Genomic DNA, 22,996 nt, shown 5'->3' on the forward strand with positions numbered 1-22,996 from the left:
TTCAATATAAGATGAAGCATTAATAACAATATAGATAGATTTTTCCAAGGAAGTTTATCTTCTGCACTGACTGTGCGGTTGAGAACATGGTAGGAAACAGATTCCTTTTCTTGTGAATACAAAGCCATGAGCAGCAGCTGATGGGAGGTGGGTGTGCTGCTCTGCTCCATTTTGGTGAGACCCCTCCTGCAGAGCTCCTCCAGCTCTGGGGTCTCAGCACAGCAGGGACAGGGAGTGTTGGAGTGTTGCAGAGGAGGCACAGGGCATCCCTCCATCAGAGGGATGGAGCCCCTCTCCCATGAGGAAAGCTGGGGCTGGAGAAGTCTCTGTGGAGGCCATACTGCAGCCCTTGGGTACTTACAGGGGCTTGTAAATGAGAACAGAGTTTTTTGTAGGGCCTGTTGTGATAGGGCAAGGGGTAATTATTTTAAATGAAAGAGGAGAGATTTAGCTAGATAAAAGGGAGAAATTTATTGCAATGTGAGTGCCAGTCAAACACTGGCACAGGCTGCCCAGCAAGGTGGTAGAAGCCCCATCCCTGGAAGCATTCCAGGCCAGGCTGCAGGGCTCTGAGCAAACTGCTCATTGCAGGGGGTGTTGGACTTGGTGGCCTTTAAAGGTCCCTTCCAACCAAAACCATTCTAGTGTGAAGAACATGAGTCTTAACATACTGCATTGTGTGAGGTAAAGTAGAATTCAGATGTGCAGAATGATTACAATGTCTCATCCTTATTGCAGGTGTCAGTTAGGAAGCTGTTTGTACACTGAGGACAGACCCTGAAACATCCAGCATGTGTCCCATAGCAGTGAGAGTTTGTGAGCTGGGTGTAGGTCCAAACCAAACAAACCAGATTGTGGGTGATGCTTGCTTAGGCCTTCAGATCAGCTCCTGTGTCAGTGAGCACAGGCTAAGAAGTTTTCATTGGGACATCTCAGTTTTTTCTAGGTAAGCTTCATTTAATGCTGGTGTTGCTCATCCCTCCCTTAATGACTCAGGGACTCTTGGGTCTTTTAGGATTACAAAGTTGCTTCTGTTTCTCAGTGAGATAAGGGTCTTCTTTATGTCCATTTGTCTTAGGCTTGAATTCCATGATCATGACTGTGTATTTCTTTCTGGAGTTTTGCATTTCTGGGGAATTTGCACTGAGGAGTGTAACACAGCTTCAGTCAGTTTCTGTGAAGGGGCAGACTCAGCTCTGCAGTATTTCCTTGGAGTGCTCTGTAGGGGTGTCTGTGTGGGACTGTTACTCAGGTGATATGAGGGGAAAAGCCTCATAGGGTGTGTTTGTGGGACTGTAACTCAGGTGATATGAGGGGAAAAGCCTCATAGGGTGTGTTTGTGGGACTGTAATTCAGGTGATATGAGGGGAAAAGCCTCATAGGGTGTCTGTGTGGGACAGTCACTCAGGTGATATGAGGGGAAAAGCCTCATAGGGTGTCTTTGTGGGACTGTCACTCAGGAATATGAGGGGAAAAGCCTCATAGGGTGTGTGTGTGGGACAGTCACTCAGGTGATATGAGGGGAAAAGCCTCATAGGGTGTGTGTGGGACTGTCACTCAGGTGATGTGAGGGGAAAAGCCTCATAGGGTGTCTGTGTGGGACTGTCACTCAGGTGATATGAGGGGAAAAGCCTCAGGTGTGCTGAGGCTGTGACAGCCCAAGGCCCAGGGGGTGCCCAGAGTGCAGCACCTGGGCTGTGCACCCATGAAATCCTGAGGGCACAGCAGCCCTGGAATGGCTTCTCTCAGGACCATCTGCCACTGCTGCTTTGCAAGTCCTGACCAGAGCTCAGGAGAGTTAAAAACGGTTGGAAAGGATGTGAGCTCTCTCCTTAATGAATCCCATTGTTCAGCCACAGCCATGAGAAGGTTTTTTTGAGGTTTGGTGAAATGCTAGTCAGCTACTCCAGCATCCCTTGGAGATAGTGATTGCCAGCACAGAGAGTGCTGAGAAAAGCCTGCCTTTCATTTTCTGAGCCAGGATGTGCTTGCATTCCTGGTTAGATATTTCCAGACAATGCCAGCTCCCTGGAAGAAGCTTTAGTGGATCTGGGGGTTACTCAGACATGCACTGTTAGTGTAGCAGCCAAGGTGAGGAAATGAGATGTTCTGAGGCCAGAGAATGGCACCTTGCTGCTTACAGGGGATTCATTGCAAGGCTGAATCAGGGCAGGAACTCATTGACAAAAAATAATTGGGAAATGTAAATGGATGAGGCCACTCATTCACAAGGGGCAATTTTTCAGCATGGCAGTAAAACCAGAAATTCTCCAGATCAGTTTCTCAGGAAGCATTTTGAACATGTAATTACACAGAAAGAATGTTTTTAAAAATACAGTTCTTAAATGTAAAATGCTGTCCAATACTATTGTTAATGCAAATTACCAGCTAAGCATTTCAATGTCCAAGCTTAACCAAATATATGTAAAACATTGATTGCAGTCCTGCAAGGTATGAGGCCACACTTGAGAGCAGCCACACTGGCAGGTGTGTGATACTGCTGAGCTGGAACAGAAATGCCTCTGGCATCAGGGGCTGCTCCCCTTGAGATGCTTTTCATTGCTCGCTTACAAGCACTGCTTGATGCAGAGGCAGCTGTCAATGAGAAATAACTGAGAGTTGATCCAGGGTGTATCCACAGTTCTCAGTATTTTTTTGACTCTAAGGATCCCATTTTTGTTGTGTTTTAGAGATTTTTGTGGGCTTGATCTTGCACAGGAGCATTTGTACATGATCTGCATAACATTTTAATCAGGATATTGATGTTACAGAAGTAGATTAGATTAAATAGTACAATTAAAGGCAATTCTTCCATGTGAAATATGTAGAAAAGTCATAGGAAACAGGTTAATGGTTGTTAAAACAATACACATTAAATGCTGCAAAATGTTAAGATTAATGATAGAACTTTGTAAAAAACTTCTGTATGAAGGTGCTTTTAGTTGAAAAATATGAGACAGCTGGATTGAAATACCAGCTACCAATATCCCATTAGGGTATAAACTCTAGTGGAAAGGAATGACTTCAAAAGAATAATAACTACTGGTAACTAGAGCACTAATAGTCATGCTAGCAATTATCCCAAGAACAGTGGAAACAAAGTCACCAAGTGAAACATTTCACAGAATTCTTTGTTCTTTTTGGAGGATAAACAAGTGAGCAGCTGTTCAGGTTATACTGAGACAAAGAAGAGGGCAAAGGGTTCATATGCTCTATGCAAGATGCTTTTACTATACTTATGTTCATGGAAGCAGTGACTGAGGAGCCCAAGTTCTCTAGCTTTGTGAGAAGTTCAGAGTGTGTATTGAAATTGCTGTTCTTAGCACATTAAAACATTTGTTAAAAATCCTCTCTGCTGAATGGCTATTCTCTGTGCTGCTTCTCTCAGAATTCTGGCATGGAGACCATAGGTTCCCTCAGGAGTTTATGGTGTTAGGCTTTTGGAGTTTGTTTTGCACGTTGTTCCTTGATTTCCCTGCACCATGATGTGTGGGATATCCATCCCCCAACCCCCCTGAAAACTGAAGCAAAGCATTCATTTTTCTTCTCTGTCTTACCTAGGTATTTTTATTCAACTAGATCCCCCCTTTACCTCCAATCAATTCCTAATATTCCTGTTTCTTTAGCCAACAGTCTTTTACTGTGTGTTTTAATTTCCTTTGGAAAGTCAAACTCAGTTTAGGTACACATTCAAAAGTCTACAGCATAAATGCTTTTTCATATATTTTGGCTTTCTCAGAATACCCTTGGATGGTTTCTTTTTTAACTTCTTTTGTTGGTTGCAAATCTGGCATGGTTTTTCATTCTGTTTCAAAGAAATGTAAGAATTCATCCTCACCAGAGCCTGAGTTCTTCAGTACACTGGATTTCTCTCAGTAAGAGACATCACAGCAGAATTCATTATCTTACACCCAGCAGAGTTACAGGAAGATTTACAACATGGACCTTTAGGACAGGAAGGTTGCAAGTGCTGAAAACCTTTCAGCCAGTTACTGAATGTCTAGTTAAATTCTACCACAGCTTTTTCTAATGACAGTATTATCCTTCACCTGCAGGGTTTTCTGCCTGTTTTTACTTCTGTAGTCCAAGTGAGTTAGACCCTGTCCAGTGTAGGCAATAACAGGCATGAATTGAACATCTGTTTAAAAGTTAAAGAAAACAAAGCAAAACAGAGAATCATAGGAGAAAGGCAGACATTTACTGCAGTCCTATTGTTTGTTTTTCCAAAAAGGCCTTGAGACCTCATGGAACAGACAGACAAGGAGCTGTTCATACAGCCTTGTTAAGCTTCATTGTTGGTCTGAAATATGGAAGTGATGCTAATCCATTACAAACTCATATTGAGAAGTGTGATAAAAACCTTTTCCTTCATCTTTTTCTATCCTTCAGCAACTGCACAAGGGGCAGACCCTTTGCAGCAGGAGTTTGCCACTTGGTCCTGCACCTCTCAGCACTTTCTGGTTGTGTCTGACCTAAGCAGGACAGGATCTTTCCTTCCCCTCCTTGGCAGCTTCAGTCCTGTCACCCAAGGGTTGATGTGTCTGGATGCAGTGTGGCTGCAGAGGAATGTGTTCATGTGATGTCTTTAAAAGAGAGTGCAGAACAAATGCCTGTTGTCTGTCAGGGGTAGTGGCACATCTCCTCCTTTTTCAGGTTGTTATCCTGAGTCCCATAAAAGGAGAATGTCACTTTGTGCTGTAGAACCCAAATAAGAAGTGAGGTAAAAGTGTTTAGTGCTGCAATCAGCTGCACATCTCTGAGGTAAAACCTTCTGACAGCTGCTTGTCCAGCCATGTTATTTGCTTTTTAACATCTCAAGTCACAATCACCAGCCTTGAAGTACCATTTTGAGAAAACTTAAAGCATTGTCCCACACAAGTTACATTTCATTTCTTAATTCACCCACAGACATATTTTCTAAAAATGTCTGTGTTCTTCACAGTATACTTGGGAAGCCTTCTCATAATGTACAAATACTTGTTGGAATTTATATCAGTATTAGCATCATAGAGTCAGTCATTATTATTATGACTCTGCCTTGCAGATATCCTACCAAAATGCTCTGTACTGAACAGTTTTGGGACACACTCAGCATACATTTCAATTTAACATGCAGACATTTTCCAAAATGCTGATCTCCATTTAGTACCAGGGGAGTTTGTCTTCCTAAATAAATAAAGCAAATTTTCTGGCAAACAGCTCTACATATCAATTTGCTTCTGTTCCATATTTATGTACAATGTAACAAACTCTCAAAGGCCTCAGTTTCATTAGTTTAGGACATTTAATATCTTCAGCAAACCAGATGACTTCTGGTTCTCAGTGTGATGGTGTTGCTGACTTTGTTGCTTTACAGAGGAAGAAGCTGCTCAGTAGTGGATGTGTTAACAATACCCACCTCTTGTTTTGTCCTTAAAAGTTGCATCCACTTGTCTTAACATGTGGGCAGGATGTTACCCTAAGAAATAGCTTTAGTTTGGAGTTGCCCCAATTGCCATAACAAGCACCTGTTCTTAAAAGCTGAGGTGTTTCCACAAGGGAAAAAGAATTGGTAGTAAAAATACAGATAGTTTCTTGATTTTAAAAACAGACAGTACATTCACATCTCAGGTAGAGGGGAAAGAGACAGAAGAGGAAAAGAAGCACGTGCTTTAGCCTTCCCATCTCAGACACAGGAGTGGAACCAGAGCACAGAAAAATATTATTTCACTCAGGGATGGGTGGCTCTCCCTCCTCCCCCTTCTTCAGGTCCCCTTTGCTTAAACAAAGTAGAAGCAGAGTCCATCCACAGGGTAGTTGGTAAACGGTGGATTTTTTGTTGTTGTTGTTAACAAAAGACAAGAGAAATTTCCTGCTTTTGTGTGCTTTTGCATTTCTGCACTTTGAGATTAACAAGTCTCAACTTCTTGGTTCTTTGTACATCTTTCTGACTGCTGCCCCATTCCCATGCTCCAGGCATTTGCTCAGGCTTTACAGGGAGATTGCTGATTTTAGATTCTGGTTCTTTTTTACATACCAAATGAACAGTGACTAGAAAAATAAGTGCCCCCTTTGTCCTCCTATGTGCAGTTCCAAAATGGTCCTTTCAATCCACATGTTCTGTTATTTCTGTACAGAGAAACCATCCAGTGGTGGGGGAGTGCCCAAAGCAGCTGCCCTCCTCCTGAGGAACAGTGTGTAGAACTCCTGTGCTGCTCGATGGGTGTGCTGGAGGAGCAGCCTCCCTCTAACTGCAGCTGTAATCAGCTTGTGAGAAAGCACTGGATGTTGTCAGGCCACTCTTGTGTGCTGGAGTGGTGGGGAGGATTTTTCCTCTGCAGAGCAGCAGCTCATGTGCACCCCCCTGGTGACTGCAGGGCAGGAAATGGGAATGGGTGTTTGGAATAGTGCCAGGAACTCTCTGCTTGGGCAGTGCCATGTTCAGTCCTGTCCTTTCATACTAGTTTTTCCCCCATTGCTTTAAATTCTTTCAATACTACTTGGTTGTTTTTCATTTTTGTCATTATAATTAATGGAGCCTTCTTTTAAAGGCAGAAATACTTCAGTATCTTTGGAACCCCATCTTACTTTTCACTGTCACAGATTTCACTTGTCTCACCCTCTTCTCAGTGCACAGAGGGCTCACTCAGGGAAAGGACCTCAGGAGATCAGCTGGTCCAGCCTGCTGTTGAAAGCAGAGTGTTATCCATGGCCTCTTCCAGGACATGTCAGACTTCACTGTTTGCTTTTTAATTTTATCTCTTAGAATTTCAACAGTAATGGGAAATTGAGGGGGTCAAATAAAGCAACAGTATGTTAAACTTAGGTATCAAAGGAAGCTGCTTGCTACACTTCATGCTGCTGCTAGTCTGTAATACTTTCTCTAATGTTGGCTGTGTTTATGCCTCATTGTTTACATTCAGCACAGGAATGTATGGCCCATCTTTTCCAATAAAAAATTGAATTTTCTTTAGCCTGGCTTAGGTTTCCAGTTCAGGTGTCAGCTAATGGAAAGGATGTTGTGTTTTGTTTAAGAAAAGAAAGATAAAAAATAAGAACGTTATGGGTACATACAGACAAAATTAAGGAATTATTTTAGAAATGCTAATGCAGATGTAGTGGTGGTGGTGTCCACTGCCTACTGCATCCATTGTAAGATCCATGTGCAGTTACCTGTCCTGGCAAACATGGGCTGGCTTCTGCCCAGACTGCACAGCTGCAGGGCTGGGAAATGCAGAGCTCCTCAGCAGCAAATGGCTTCATGGCTTTAATGGGAATCTCCTCCTGCTGGGATTGCTGGGTCACACACAGGAGTCAATGCTTATGGATGGCATAAACAGTTTTGACTCACATACTGCTTTAAATGTCAGTTCTTCCCAGTCTAGGGATTAAATTACATTGCAAGTGTCACACATGATTATGCTTTTAATTGTTCACAGAATTACTCTTCTCATTCAGAAAGACAGAACCTTCCAGAATTATTTGATAGCTCTGGTTTAGTGGCTCATTGGAAACTTAAGCACATAACAGTATTTTTTCCAGAACATTAAAATCTTTGCTAAGGGTTTTTTTTTTCTTAGAGTGAGAAAAAGTGATGTGTATTCCTTCCTTGCCATTTGGTGCTTACTATCTAATACCAATTATATTCCCAGAGAAATGGAATGAATATTATGCTGTTAAAATGGAAGGACTGAATTACTGGAACCAAAACCGGGAAGCACAGTGAGGTGTTACAAATCATGGACACTCTATTACAATGTGCCTGCTGCCACGGGGCTCACTGGAGCAGGAGCAAGGCAGGCCTGGAATGGATGGGGACTGCAGCTCCCAGAGCACAGAGTGCTCACCCAGGCTGTGCCTGTGATGCTGCAGGCAGCCCTGGCTGTGCTGGTGCTGTTCTGGCCCTTGGCCAGGCCTGCCTGTGCTTCCCTTCACTGCTGCTCACTGTAAGGTCCATCCGTGGCCCAGCTGAAATTTCTCACTTGCCATTGTCACTGTGGAGCCTTTTATCTGGAATGATGGATCTTTTGAGTGTGGTGCAGAAAAGCAGTGAGGTACATCACAAATGTGTTCAGAATGGCACTGGGCTTCAAAATCTAATGGGAATATGTGTTAGGCTGTGATCTGAGTTCTGCTGGCACAGAGAAGGGTGGCAGTGCTGGGGTCTGTGTCATTCTGTGCTTTGGGTCCAATCTGGTCCTCTTGTCATGCATGTCCTTGCTGATAAAGCAGTGTGATGGTGGACAGGGTTTGGGATTAATTGGTTCTTTATTGCTTCCCTGAGTTCTTTTGGTTTCTGTTCTTAGAATTCCTTAGGATTCCATGAGCATATTTGAGTTCAGGTTCTGCTTTTAATGACAGCTTCCCTCCATTTTTGAAAATTACTATTGCTTGCCAGCTTGAATCACTTGTTTCCTTGAAAGTGTGCTCAGGGCTGGAATGATGAAGGGAGGTGGACATAAGGAGACGTAGTGACAACTGGGGAACTGACTCACAAAAAAAGAGACCTTGGAAAAAAATTCTTCAGAGAATTGAAAAAAAAATCCTGCACTGAGCCTGGCAAGTTGAAGATGGTATCTGTGAGTGCTTTTCATCTGAAAAGATTCTGTGGAGGTTTATAAAACTGATGCTGCCTAATTTCCTGAGAAACCCTGTCACTTACAGCCTGTTACAATAGAGACAGAGGAGTCCCTTCATTGTATTACCAACAAAATCAGTGTATATGAGTACTGAAGGGAAGTGTGTTGCAGCAGAGGAGTGCTGTGCATCCTCTAGCACATGGGTTGGGTTGAAATTGCTGTTTTACTGCACCATTCCTCCAGTGCAGCCTAGCCAACAGCAACAGGGCCTCCAAGGTAATTGCTATAACAGGTACTTCAATTATTAGGAAAGTGGAGCAGTAATATTAATTTAAAATTAGTTTATTACTCTGGGTGCCTTGTGATCCTGGTCTTCAGGAAGTAGTCATCATAGAATTACAGAAAATAGAAGAAAACCAGATTATTTAGCAAGTTGAACATAATTCCTTTCAAAAGTAGAAGCCTTCCTTCTTGCTGAACATGGTCCAGCATGAAATAGCACATGAGAATTGATCATATGGGCCAGTGTGATTCATACCTCTGCCTGCCTTTTGCCTCCTTTGTGGTCAGTGTGTGGTTTGTGCATGGAGGAGATCAGATCAGATCAGCAGGTGCCAGCTGAATGTTGGTTGCTGATGTCTCCTCAGAATGGGAACTGGACCCTTCTGCCCTGGTGAGGAGCAGTGTGGCATCCCAGCTGAGCAGGGCAGGCCTGGCTGGCACACAGAGAGGCTCTGCCAGCTACACTCTGGGATGCTGTGGGTTTGGGAAAGCTGCACTCCAAATGCATGAAGAAACAAGCACGAGACTTCTGGAACATTCAGCAAATGAAGAACAGACATGAGGAATTGTGTGATGTTTTAGTGAGGGAATGGTGAATGCAGCACACAAAGGCAGAGCCACTGGAGTACCTGGGTTGTGTGTTAGAATTGATGTGAGGTCACACCAGTGCCCTGGATGTGTGGGAGTGTGGAGCTCAGTCTGGCTCCCATAAAACATCTGCTTGCCACCTTGGTGAGTGGAGCCAGAAGCAGAACTTCCCCAGGTTTTAAGCACAGCAACATCAGTGGAATTAATTTACCAATTCTGGGTTTTGCAGCTCATCACTTACTGCTGAAATGGAGCCAGTCCCCCAGAGAGATGAAGTCTGAAATTGTGTATGCCTAAACTTTGGCTTTTCTTGGTGGTTCCATTCTATTAATACAGCTTAAACCTTGCATCTTCCACCTTCCTCCATCTCAGACTGGGCTGCTTGGTTTGCTCATGCAGTTTATGGGAAACTCACAGGTCAGAAATGAGGTGACTCACCCTGGTTGTCCTTTAAGTGCAGAAAGGGAGTTATTTTTTCCTGAATGAAAAGATCATCCTGTCTGATAGGGTCGCTGCTGTATTGTTGGTCTTGTTTCCATGTTTGGGTTATTAAATAGTGTGTTAAATTGCTCCATGCATTTGTGGAACATACTGAATTTATAACTCACAGGACTATTTTCTCCCTCTAAAATTTTCACATTTCTCATCTGGTAGAGTAAAACTAAGATGAAATTTTAGGTTGTGTTTAGTTCATTAGTAAAAAGCTTCTTTTTCTCCTGATATTTTTCTTGCAGAAAGCTCAGCAGGAAACGCTACCTGGAGCCTGGCTCTGGAGATGGCAGGGTTCAGTCCTGCTCAGGCAGTGGGATTGCCAGATAGCTCAGGGCTTTGGCAGGCAGCCTCTACCTGGCAGGGCTTGGCTTGGGCTGTGATACATTTCTGCTCCTTTTTTGTTTATTCCTGGCTGTGTTGGTGAGCTCTGAGATTTATCTACTGCCTGGGCAAGAAAAAAGGTTGAGCAGCATTAATTGCTAAAAGAGAAGGCAAGAGGAAGGATTGAAATTCCTGTCAGGGAGCATTCAGCAGCCCCACAAGCAGCTTACCACACAGGTGTAGCACAGCATTCTTTGAGGGCTCGTGGTGCTGCATCACAGGCATAGCTGTGCATTGTCCTGCCTCACACTGTCGTGTTTCTCTTTATCCTCTTCATTTCTTTTCCTTCCCCTCCTTTTGTTCATTTCTTTTCTGTTTTCTCTCCTTTTACCTTATGGTTTGTCTTGTGTTGTTTATATGCAGGTTCTCTTCTCATGCCTCATGCTAAGGTAGTGTAAGAATTGTCTTTTGTGAAGCCCTGGCCTCCCCACAGGGTGCCAGTCTTTTTGGAACGGGTAACTAATGCATAAATTCTGATTTTTATCTGACCTAAGATAAATGCAGCAATCGAATACGTACCCTAAAGATACTGACCTAAATGCAGCTCAGGATTAACTTCAAATAATTCCCAGTGTTCATTTGTCTGACCTGTTCTTAGAAATATCCACAGCTGGCAACTAGAGGGTTCCTTCAAGCAGTCAGTGCCAGTCCATTCCCTTTAGAAAGTTCATCCTTGAATCCACTCCATACATCTCCTCATGGCCCCTTAAAGCACTTCATGTCCATCAGGATGGGTGATCTCCTCTGCTTGTTTCCTGTACACCTAAAGTTTGGGTTTGTTTTGGTTTTTTTGCACGTCATGCTGATGCTTGCTGGGTCCTTCCTCTGGGAGGTGCAGTGCCCAGCACTTGATACAGAACCTGCAGTGGGGGCTCAGGTCTCAGTTGGAGGGGGGAAATGTTTCATGAGCTTTGCTGTCTTTGTGCCTGCAGCTCCTTACAAAAGTCTGGTTGCCCTTGTTCTCAGGAATGTGATGCTGCTGCATCCTCTCCAGCCTGTGCTCCCCTGTAATTCTTTAGTGCTTCTCTAAAAAATATGTACCATGTGTGTGGTTTTCTCTTTGCACTTAAAAAAACCTGCCCATATTCTGTTCTGTTGTTGTACATCTTTTAAAATCTATTGCCATGGGATAAAAATATTTCTATCAGATGTGGCATCTATCAGTGCCAGTTACTGATAAATTTATGCTTATGGTTAATTTGTGTTTAGATTTATTAGTTCTTTGCTGTTCACTTAGTGTTCAAGTCAGATAATACTGGAGATGTCTGAAAGACTAATTTCAGCCTATGCAACCAAGCAAGGTTTACTGAGTTACAGCTGGTTGCAGTAATTCAGCTTTGTAAGTACCATAGTTTAAAATGAGAGAAGTGGGGTTTATGTCCCAAAATGAACAGGGAGAACCTCCAAAATTCCCTAGCTGTTCAAGCACTCTGATTTATTGCAGTGCAATGGCCAGAGCATTAGGAATTCTGACCTGTGACAAAAACCACCAGATGTGTTAGTCCTGGTTAGCCCAGGGAGCAGAGAACCAAAGGGGGGAAGCAGAGAAAATGGGATAGCTGTTTTCACTGATGTAAAATGTCATACAGGTCTGGAGAAAAGCTCTGTTATGTATTCATAATGGATAGAAACAAAATGAACTCTGACTACAAGGGAAGATTCAGTTTGGACATGATGAAAACCAAATTTCATACATAAGATTTTGGTCAATTTTCATGTATATTAAGGCTCTTGTGTTTGACTTGGTGCCAGTTTTATCTCTGTCAGTCTGTTAGCAGATGACAGAGTTGTGTTGAGTCTCTCCTGTTTCACTGGCCAGAAGAGGCTGTCAAAGCTGCATATTGTGAAAAATGTGCAAAGTACTGATCTGAATAACTTTCTCATTTGATGCCTTAGAGGGAAGGATTCTGTACTGCATTTCACAGAACTTGTTCACAAAACCTTCCCAGATGGAAGAAGTAATTTCACATACAAACAGGAATTTTAGCATCTACAAAAATTCTGAGAAAATCATGTAATAACTAATTTGTTCAGAAGCTAGATCCAAACCAGTGTTCTTTGAGGGGCAGCTGTGTGTTTAATTCTGCTTTGCTTGGAGAGCCTGCTTGGTAATGAAGGCTCTGAGCCTCCCAAAGCTGAATGAAATGAGTGATTTGGGACATGTGAAGGCTGGTTTGCACAGTGATGGGTTCCTTAATTCCGTGTCAGCTGGCACTGAGCATTCACCTGGACATTATTGGGTACTGAATGGCTGGGGTGGGTGCATGTGTGTTCTGGGCATCTGAAGCCTCTTGATAATGAAAAGCAGGAATGAGAATGATGGATGCAGGATTCATGGCTGGGGTGGTTTTATTTCCATTGTCTGAGTGTCTGGGTGGAACAGCTCCTAAAGCAGAAATTTGTGCTTAACAATTGTCAAGCTCTGGGTGGGAATGTGTGGGAAGGATGGCAGCAGTGGTCCCTGCACTGTGAGAAGCAGGCTGTGCATTACAGTGTGCATTTCTCAGTGAGGTTTGTGGTGGACAGGCTTGCTCTGTGTGTCTTTTCTAAGGGTGATGTGTCTTACTTGAGCTCAGAGGGTCGTTGGCACTGAAGAGGCTTGAGCAGATGTTGAGGTTGTGGTTAGTAATTTCATCTATTCCAGTTTGAGGAATGCACTTATCATTGGCAACCTTTTGCTGAGGAATATATTAATCTGTCCAAGGGAATTTTTTAGTGTGATCATTTAGCATAATTCATGTAACAGAAACAGATTGAATTGGCATGTTAGAAATCTTTGCTGAGGGGGCCACCATTGCTCAGGCTTTATTCAACTGATAAACCTACATTTTTTGTGGATTTCTGAATTGTCTTGTCCTTTCTGAGCCCTGAAATGTTTTGAACACAGTCAAAATGAGATATTCACTGCACTTTTTTACCTTTAATATATTGATGTATTCCTAAAGCAGTTTCTTTCCTGTATTTCATCTGCCTGGAAACAAAGGTTTTGTTTTGGCTTTGGTATATACTCTCCTCCACAAAAATTGAAGGCTTCTGGAGAGGAAGGGGAGATTCTGCAGGAAGGCAGACTCTATTACATGGTTTAAAGTATAATTTGAACACTCTGGTTCTCAGAAGCGGATTTATCTTGCCACACCTCACTCCATCCCAGGATGCTGTGTGAGCACTGTTGGCTCCTGCCCAGTGTTCTTTGTGCCAGTGACAGCCAGGCCATGACCCTCCAGGGACTGATGGCAGGCTCAGCAGCCTGTACTTGGCCACTTTGTTCCTCTGGCCTGAATTAAAAATGGAACCATTATGAATTTTCACAGAGCAAAATGCAGGCACCTCTCTGGTTGCCTTTGAGGTTAGCCAGGCTGACAGTAAAGATGTTTTTGTTTATCTTTCATACACACAGTTGAGAGAGAGAAAGCAAAGTCTAATCTCTTCTCATTTTCAAAGGTTGAGGTGATGTTTAGAAATCTGTTTCAAACACAGTTAGGAACTGCTCATATATAAAGCCATATATAATTCGCTTTATGAAGATTACTAGCAAAAGAACAATGGCTTAATTTGTGACAGACATCTTTTATGAAAAATCCTTTCCTTAGGATTTTTCCTCCTGAGAAGCTGAGAGGCCTCAGGAACAAAATGTAAACAATGGTTATCTGCTGGTGTGCAATGCAACAGGTGCATCTGTGATTGGGCTCATGTGGTTGTTTCTAATTAATGGGCAATCACAGTCCAGCTGTCCAGACTGTCTTGGTCAACCACAAGCCTTTGTTACCATTCTTTTCCTATTCTTAGCTAGTCTTCTGATGAAATCCTTTCTTCTATTCTTTTAGTATAATTTTAATATAATATATATCATAAAATAATAAATCAGCCTTCTGAAGCATGGAGTAAAAATTGTCGTCTCTTCCCTCATCCTGGGACCCCTGCAAGCACCACCACAATAATTCATTTTTCACAATCCATTTTTAAACAGCTTAGCAAGTATTTCCATTATAAATGAAATGTCTTAATTAGCTTCCCACTAGATGGAGCAAATGTATGTCAACCCAGCAGAGGAAACAGGGAATACATTTTAGATAGCTGAAGAACAAATCACTTTACTGTTCTATTCTTGTTAATTATTACTTTTCTGAGTTTAAAATGGAAGCTTCTAAGCCATGTGGTGATTTTTCCTACGTGATAAACATAAGCAAAGGCTGTGCTTTGTGTGAAGCTGTGTATCAGTTGTCATGGTTCTCATGGGATCAAGGCAGGGGCTTGGGTTACAGCAGAGTTGTGTGATTGTAATACCTGTGTTTGATCTTATTTTATTTGTAGGGATTTGAAAGTCTTCTTTAAAAGTTATACCCAAAAAAGTGTTTCCTTGAAATAAAATAACTGGAAAAAAGTAAAGAAGCTTCCAGGTTCCCAAGTGACTCCTCAGGTAACCTAGTGAAGGATTTGCAGCCCTGAAATCTGAGCAACTTTCTGGTCATGCTGTAGTTTATAAAGCTGTCACCTGCAGGTATGGAGAGGGGCCTGTGGCAGAGTGTGCCAAGGGGCACAGGGCAGCAGGGAACTGCACAGGTGTGTTCTCCTGGCACTGCTCTGGGAGCCCAGGGGTTTGGGGTCACTCCTGACACTGCTCTGGGAGCCCAGGGGCTTTGGGATCATTGCTGACACTGCTCTGGGAGCCCAGGGGCTTTGGGATCCTTCCTGACACTGCTCTGGGAGCTCAGGGCTTTGGGATCATTGCTGACACTGCTCTGGGATCATTGCTGACACTGCTTTGGGAGCCCAAGGGCTTTGGGTTCACTCCTGACACTGCTCTGGGAGCCCAAGGGTTTGGGATCACTCCTGACACTGCTCTGGGAGTCCAGGGGCTTTGGGGTCACTCCTGATGGACTGCACCAGTTGCCACCTGGCTGAAGTGGCCAATAGCTGCCTGTGTCCCCAACAGCCCAGACTGGTCAAGTTATAGAATTCCTACATTTGTAATTAGTTATAAAATTATAATTAGGATTATTTAGAACCATGAGCCTCCAGGCCAGCTGTCAGCCACCACAGTTTATAAATCTCACCCTGCTCGTGCCTTTGGACCCTTTTGGCTACAATGCTATTACTAGATGGGATTTTCAGGCAGCTGTCAAGTTTCCCCCAAGTTTTTAGAGTTAAGGATGTGTGCAGAGCTTTTGTGCAGCATAACTAGGTCAGTATTTGCTGGGGTAGATCTCTCTGAATTGCTGTGGGCATTATGTGAGAGTGGCACACATACAGAGTACTGTTGGGGAAAGGAAACGGGAAGCAATGAAAATAGGGCTGAAATGCACATTCTCAGTACAAAAAATGTAGCTTAGGATAGGAAGCAGGTGCTAAAACTGTGTGCCAATTTACTTAGATGTGCCAACCTCACAGTTTTCCTTTAAAAGGATTTTCAGAGGGAAGTACTCAGAATTTGCACATTAAACTTTCCAGTTATGCTCCTCAGCTCAGACCTTCTCTGTCTCCTGGCTGGTTGTTGGGAAGATGGTTATCCTCATGTGTGCCCAGTGAAGCACAGGGAGTCAGGCTGTTGATCTGCCTTGCTGTCTCTAATGGTGATTAATTTTAACTTTTTTGGTCTTAATCTCCTGGAGCAGAATGTTCTGATATGACTTGTGAAACAACAAACAAAACCTCCCATCATGCAGTAACAACACAGCAACTTCTGCCCCATACTGTGGGTTCACAGCATTTCTGAGTTTTAAAACATGTACTCTTTATCCTGTAATATCTTTTATTACTGAAAATAGTTTCACCTTTAAGTGTCCACTTATTCTCATAATTAAATTGTTTTCACCAAAGTTTTTATTTTCATCGATCTCAACAGGAATTCAACTTTAATATCTAAAAAAGTTTTTTTGCAGAATTTTCTCTGTTAGTAACAAGAAATGTTTAGTACCTACATTTGAAAATGAAAATGTGTACAGGCTGTGGCAGGATAATGATTTTACTATTGTTTGATGATAAATTCCTTGCCAGTGCTTGGTGATATTACTGCTATCAAAGTCAGAATTCTGCTCTCTGTCTTAATTAGCATTTGTTGTTGTTTTGTTAAAAATATCCCCAATAATGTGGTATGCTAAAGATACCATTTTAATGGAGCTGCCAAGAATGGATTTCAAGAATAGGCAGGTGATCATCTTTAACAGAGGGGATGGTATTAACCATAGTATTGATAAGTCACAATATTTACAGATTAGGAACATAGTATTTTAATTTGACTTTTATGATGTAAGGTTCATTGTTCTCAACACTCAACTGCTTTTAGCAAAAACTTGATAGGTACTGTAAATGACTAGATAGCAACAATTATGTAAGGCTCTTACTCAGCTGCTCAGAAAAGATAAACAATGGTTTCTTGTTCTCTTTCTAGTGCATCAAAACTCTTGCTCTGGCAGTGTGTCACCTGGCAGAATTAAGTGTGAGATAATGGTTGTGTTGTGACTAATACACAAAAATATCACTCAGTAGCTAAATATTTGCAGAGCATGGTATTTTTGCATTTGTGACACGTGTGCTGTGGTTTGTTACCCTGAGCGACGTGCGGCCTGACAGGATGAGATGTTCAAATCTGGGTGTTAGGCAAACGTCCACAGCAGAATTGATAATCTCTGTAAACCATTGTGTGCTCACTGAAGGACATAATAGACCAACTCTCATCCTCCTGGAGTGCATGCAAGCATTTCTGCTGCTGCTGTGGGATTTACATAGCACAAATAACTGCATTTGCAGCGGTAAAATGAAGACATCACTTATCAGCTTAGCTCCTGTTAAGGTGTTAGTCTGCTCTGCATTTTAGTATTGATCTGTGGAAAAGAATGACTGATGGGGCTGTTGAAACCAAGATAAGATAAAGCATAAGAGCATATAATGACAGTGTGAAGGTTTAATTGAATGTTAGATAAGAGGAGATAGCCTCCTTTCACACTCTGATGCCTGTTTGTCCATTTATGTTGTGTTTTTTTTAGATTTTAGACCTGGCTCTGCATTATGTTCTAGCAGCTGAAACCTTTTATTGGCAGGATTGATGATTCCATTGGTTATATGTGACCTTTGCAAGCAAATGATATAAATAAAGTTCTTTGGATAATCACTTTTGAGGGGGTTTTCATAAAAAACTTTGTGTTGGAGAAGATGCTGTGAAACTTAGTCAAACAAGTTGTTCTATAAAGCTTGGATTAAAAACCAGAGAAATCAAAAAGCCCATTTCCAGCCAGTTTAGAAAAACTGGCAGAGATCTAAAGACTAGGGGCAAGCCCTTGGTTTTATTAATTATTCTCTTTAAAATCCTCCTAGAAAGCAAATTAAAAGGTTTGTCATCAGAGAGTGGTTTTCATTTCATAGATGAAAAGGTAATTCATATCCTGAAATCACCTGGGTGCAATAATAATGACTTGCTGTTGTGGCTTGGAGTTGAGTACCAGCAAGATGTCAAATTTATCAATATTAGACTTTGCTATAAATATGACTTTGAGTCCTCAGCCTGAGTCTTCAGTAGCAAACCCACTGAGAATGCAGATTTATTACAATCATTGTAAGAGAAGGAGTACATGCTACTTGTGTAGCTTGTCAGCCACAGTAATGGAATTACAGCCTAGAATGGATGTATAGGAATGTACTTGAATGTGTTTTTGTCAGGATCACCAAAGGCTTTTCACAAGGGACTGAAATCTCTTGCAGCCCTGGGCCAGGTGTGCTGCCCACCCTTGTGTCTCACTTCTACTGCCAGCTGCTCCATCACCTTGTTGGCAGTGTAGGCTGCTCAGGCTTCATCTTGGAACGAATTTCTCCCCTCCGCCAGCACTTCCAAGGGAGACTATTCAAGAGTTCTGCTCCTGTGGCCTCTGGAAACCTCATTTTTCTCTGTTCAAATTTGTTTCTAAACTCCATTTAGCACTGTGTTACACGAGTCTGTAGGCTGTTGCTGACTGGAGTCCTGTGCTTCATTTTGCCCCTCAGCATTCTCCTTACATTTACTGGAAATCCCATGCTTTGTATGTCTCACGGTGAATTTGCCATTTATGCCTTGTATTCATTGCATCACAGAGTACAGTGCTCAAATCTCTCCCTCTTCTGTCACTTGCAGTTGATAAGATGCCTGTTAGGAGTCTTAAACAATACTCTCAGCTTCCTTGCATGCTTCTCACTCCAGTCCTCCAGCTGTGCTGCTCTCCCTGTGCACAATTTCTGTTTATTGGTGCTAGCACACTATTTTGTGTTGCAAGCCCTTGTGTTCGTGCCAGCTTAACCATACAGTTGTCAGGCATTCCTTTTGAATGGCCACGTGTTGGCACATGGAAAATTCATCTCAGCAGATACAGGTGTGTCTCAGGTACTGGATCATCAGAGCAGCATGAAAAAAACCCCACAAATTTTGCTTTGAATTCCATAAAAGAGCTTCCAAGGAGAGAAAACAATTGAGTAAGAAAGAAACCCTGTATTGGAAGTGTGGCATTCTCAGGTAGCTGTTCACCCAGGAAGGAATGGTGCTTTGCTGCCATCAATCCAACTTTATGATCACTGGGGGAAAAAATTCCAAACTAGTTTTATTGGAACCCAAGAATTGCAATGTGGTATTTAAAATTGTAATTGTAACCCAAGTATAGTTTAAATTTAAAAGGAATTATTTTTGCTGTAAACTTAATCAAGGCTTTTACCTGCCTGAGGGAGTCAGTGTAATCCTGAGAAGCTGAAGTTACTGTGTTTTAATATCCCTTGTTATTGGTCCTCTAATAAGAGTGTCCCTTAGTGTTTCAATTAAAGGGAGTTTGTGATAGTTTTTTTTTTATTGTAGGGATATCCATCACCACCAAAATTTCATTTTGCTTCCATGCTGCAGCTTTTTCCAACAACTTTTGTGTGGTAACAGCCTTTGGCTACTGTGGAATTCTTACTAGGTCTAATTCCAGCATTAAAACTGAGACTTCAGAACAGTGTTAGTCTTTGCCTGAAAATAAGATGCTCCGTTCCCCCACTTTGGCAGTGTAGCTTTCTGCTTATCTTTGTGCCAGAAATTGATTGCCTGTTTTCTTGAGGAAGTTTAGCTGTATTTGTCACCCCCAGCGTTCTATTTCTGCCAACTTGTGCACCAACACTGAGTTATTTCTTGCAGTGTTATCTCATAGAAATGATGATTTTCTTTAGTGAGTGAAATGGTCTGTGTGCTGCTGAAGCAATGGAGAGCTATTTGAGCCTTGTTTCGAGGCTGCTGTTGAGCTCTGTGGTTTGTGTACCACCCTCTGGCCACAGAGGTTCTTTCCCAGAGGACACAGATGGACACAGGTGGATTTACTCAGGTTACTGCAGTGCCATTACAGTGCCATGGACCCAGAAATAAATGACAGAACCCTGCAGTGTCCCTCTTAACAGATCTTCTTTGTGTATGCCTTGGCAGTAAAAACATGAAGGTGAGAATATGCAGCAATTCTGGATTAGAAACATTATATTTGACTTGACTGAAAATTGGGTAAAAGTAATGGCTGGGTTTCTTTCTGCCTGTCTTTTTCTAAGGCTATCTGATAGTCCTGGTCTTGTCATGTTTCTCTTGGAATGTCAGGCTTTTGGGGCACTCAGAACATCAGGATTTCCCTCTAATTGGAGCTCTAGATGTCAAGGTGGTGGTAGATCTGTCATGAGCTTTGTAGAGCTTGGTTCTGTGTATTTTTGCTTTTTATTTTTGTGAATTTACTTGATAAAGGAAAGTTTCTTGAGTGCCCTATTGCATTGGCAGAACCAATAGTATTTTTAAAGTGATTTGTTATCCCAAAAACCTTGTATGCTTCATTGTGCAGTGTTTTGGTGATAGAAGAAACTTGCTTTTAATGTTTTATTTAGAATCCTTTATAAAGTCATGTTCAGCGTGGGTGTTTTGCTGTGTTATTTATTATAAAATTCAGAACTTCTGCATGAAAACCCTTTTCTTTTAATAATATTTTGGTAAGAGGGAAGCAGTAAATAAATCTGCAGATCTGGATTATATAGAAAATTTCCTGTGGTAAATGAAACAGAATCACAGAATCAACTGGCAGTGTGTGTGACTAGAAGGAACAGACAGTGGCATATTAAATAATGCCATGCACAAAAATAGCAAGTTAAGGATGATTATTTTTTGTGGTTGCGCAGGAGCTTGTGCTGCTCAATAGAACTGGTAAGTGACACACTCACAATCCGTTCTTGTCACATAAAGGTTTTATTGTGAGACACCTCTGCTAGCAGCACCAGAATAAACCCAGAGTTTGGTGAGGGCTCCACCGGGGCTGCTGGTGTTTGTCAGACCCAACAGGAGATGTTTGACACTTGCCATTAACCCTTTGCTGCCTTTCCCCAGACGCCCGAGGAGCTGGAGGACGTGTCTGACCTGGAGGAGGAGCAGGACACCCGGAGCCGCACCAGCGCCCAGACCGAGGGCAGGACGGACCGGGTACGTGGGGCAGGGCTGGAGCAGCTCTGCCAGCGGGGAAAGGCCGCTCTGGGAAGCCACTCCACAGCCGGAGTGCTCTTGCTGCCAAAACACGAGTAGCAGTTTGTAGGTTCTTAGTATCAAAATGTACTAAGATCCACTAAAGCTTTCAGAGATCACATGTTCATGCGCAGCCGTCTACTTCTCAGCTAAACCAGAGTACTTCTTCAAAGGGAATGCTTCTCTCTGAAAAGAAAACTGTAAATAACACATACTTGAGAGGGCACAAAGCAAGAGTAGATGCTGAGGACTGGCAGGTGAGGAGCTGGCTGTCACAATCAGAGGCACAGACTGGTGCTGTGGGGAGATGTGTCTGGGATGTGCTTCTTTCTCTCTGGGATGTGCTTCTCCTTGTGAGGTGGAAGGGACTGTCACACACAGCCTGTTGTTAATGCAGCTAAAACCCCTCATACTTTAACATTATAGTATGGGCATCTCTGGTTTTCCCACATTCCTCCCTAAAATAATACAGCTACTGTAAATGTTCCTTTTTGTGGCACCTAGATAGAGGTCATGGCTTAAAGCCTGATTCTATAGTTTAGAAACAATTTTCCTAGGTTTCAGGTCCTGCTATTGGGCCCATAAATGGCACATCACCCCCTGAAAGCAGTTGAAAATTATAGCTTTGACTAAATTATATACATAGGCAGTCAGGCTGGAGTACCATATTGACAGATACCTGCACACATTTTTTTTTTTTAAAGATGTCTTAACAAATCTTTTTGCTGCTGCAGCAGTAAACAGGAACAGGTGATTTTAGGCCTCTTTGTTTGGAGTGCTCTTTGATATTGATATTTGAAGATCTATACCCAGAAGCTGCTTAGCCATATGAGGGATCTGTGTGGGGAAGATGGATGTTAAGCTTTGGGCAGTGTGTGGTTTGTGGGGTGCAGCAGCTTTGTGTCCTGTTGGAAGGCTGTTGTGTGCGGTGTTGACACCAGGAATGACTGTGTTCCAGAAGTCCTTTGGCAAGATTGCAGAGCAGCCTTTTTTCCTCCTTGAGTTCTTTCTCTTGGGCATTTCAGCTATAATAATTCAGTTTTATTTATACATATCTGGCTCCATATTCATTCTGCATAGGGGCACTCTTGATTCCTCTTGCTTTGTCAAGAGTGTTGTAATTTCTTCGATGTCACATCTCTCACTGCTCCAATGGGGAACTGAAGCCTTTTTTCTTTGTTTTTATCACAACATATAAAACCAGATGTGATGTGTGTATGCCACTTGTAACAAAGGCTACATCTTAACTAGCAAATCTTGTTCCCCTTATGTATGAAAAAGTCATGTATTATTAATCACACCTTCAGACTCTATCTCCATAAAGAGAGAGAGCAGAGATTAGGGGTGAGATAGTAAGACTGGGATTTGACCTCATATTGATCTTCCTCGCTCATCTTGAAAATGTTACTTCATTGATCTTGTCCCTCAGATAATTTCCTATTTCCGAGATGAATATAATAGTGCCTGTGGCACCATCCCATGCTGGGGAATACAGGTCAATGTGGGCAGTGTGCTGGGAGATCTCTGGGTACTCAAACTGGATAAAAATACTGATGATTATTTGTAGGATGATTTTACATCCTTGAAGAAGAGGCTCCTTAGGATCAATCCCTTAGCCACTGTAGGAACAGGTACTGCTCATGGATCCAAGGACTAATGCAGTTTTCCCAGCTGAAGTTAGCTCTTCCTCTGGTGGTTGTGTGTAATTTGTGTGGTCAGCTCTGGAAGCCTATCTCACACTTATTTATGCTGCCATGATGAGTGGAATTCCACTGAGGGAGCTAGTGCCTTGTTATTGTGGCATTCTGTGTTGAAGAGAGGGGTGAGTAAGATTTTGCCCAGTTAATTTTCAGCTTAGAGGACGAAGTACATGTTAATGATCAGGAAAAATTACTTTAAGTGTTTGAAGTTACTAAATTAGTGATAAGAACAGCTTAGCTTAATTCAAAGTTGCTGCTGCAGGTTAAGGTGATGATATTGAGGAAGAGGCAAAATGTTTTACCTCACAACTTAATCCTCTTAGGGATGGCAAGAGCAGAACTCTTTCAGGCAGCCACATACCCACATCTTTTGTGTCAGAGTTCTGCATATAGAACTTTTTTTTACAGAACTTTTGTGAATGCATGGACAAAAATGTCTGGGATTAAAATAATTTTTTATACAGTTTTGTTGCACACTGTGTTTGTGCAACAATTCTGGGCTGAAAAAGAGTTGATACAGT

At 42.3% G+C, this 22,996-nt stretch overlaps 1 protein-coding gene across 5 annotated transcripts in view; it reads left to right on the top strand.

The window, feature by feature from the left end:
* Positions 1–22,996, top strand: part of CTNNA3 (catenin alpha 3) — a 421,206-nt gene that overhangs the window by 343,254 nt on the left and 54,956 nt on the right. For all 5 annotated transcript variants that reach the window (XM_064716469.1, XM_064716471.1, XM_064716472.1 and 2 more), the window contains one exon: positions 20,644–20,736. In XM_064716469.1, the coding sequence (XP_064572539.1) occupies positions 20,644–20,736 (93 nt within the window). The remainder of the gene's footprint in view (positions 1–20,643; positions 20,737–22,996) is intronic.

Source organism: Zonotrichia leucophrys, chromosome 6 (genome assembly GCF_028769735.1).
Source record: "Zonotrichia leucophrys gambelii isolate GWCS_2022_RI chromosome 6, RI_Zleu_2.0, whole genome shotgun sequence".
Lineage (NCBI taxonomy): Eukaryota > Metazoa > Chordata > Aves > Passeriformes > Passerellidae > Zonotrichia > Zonotrichia leucophrys.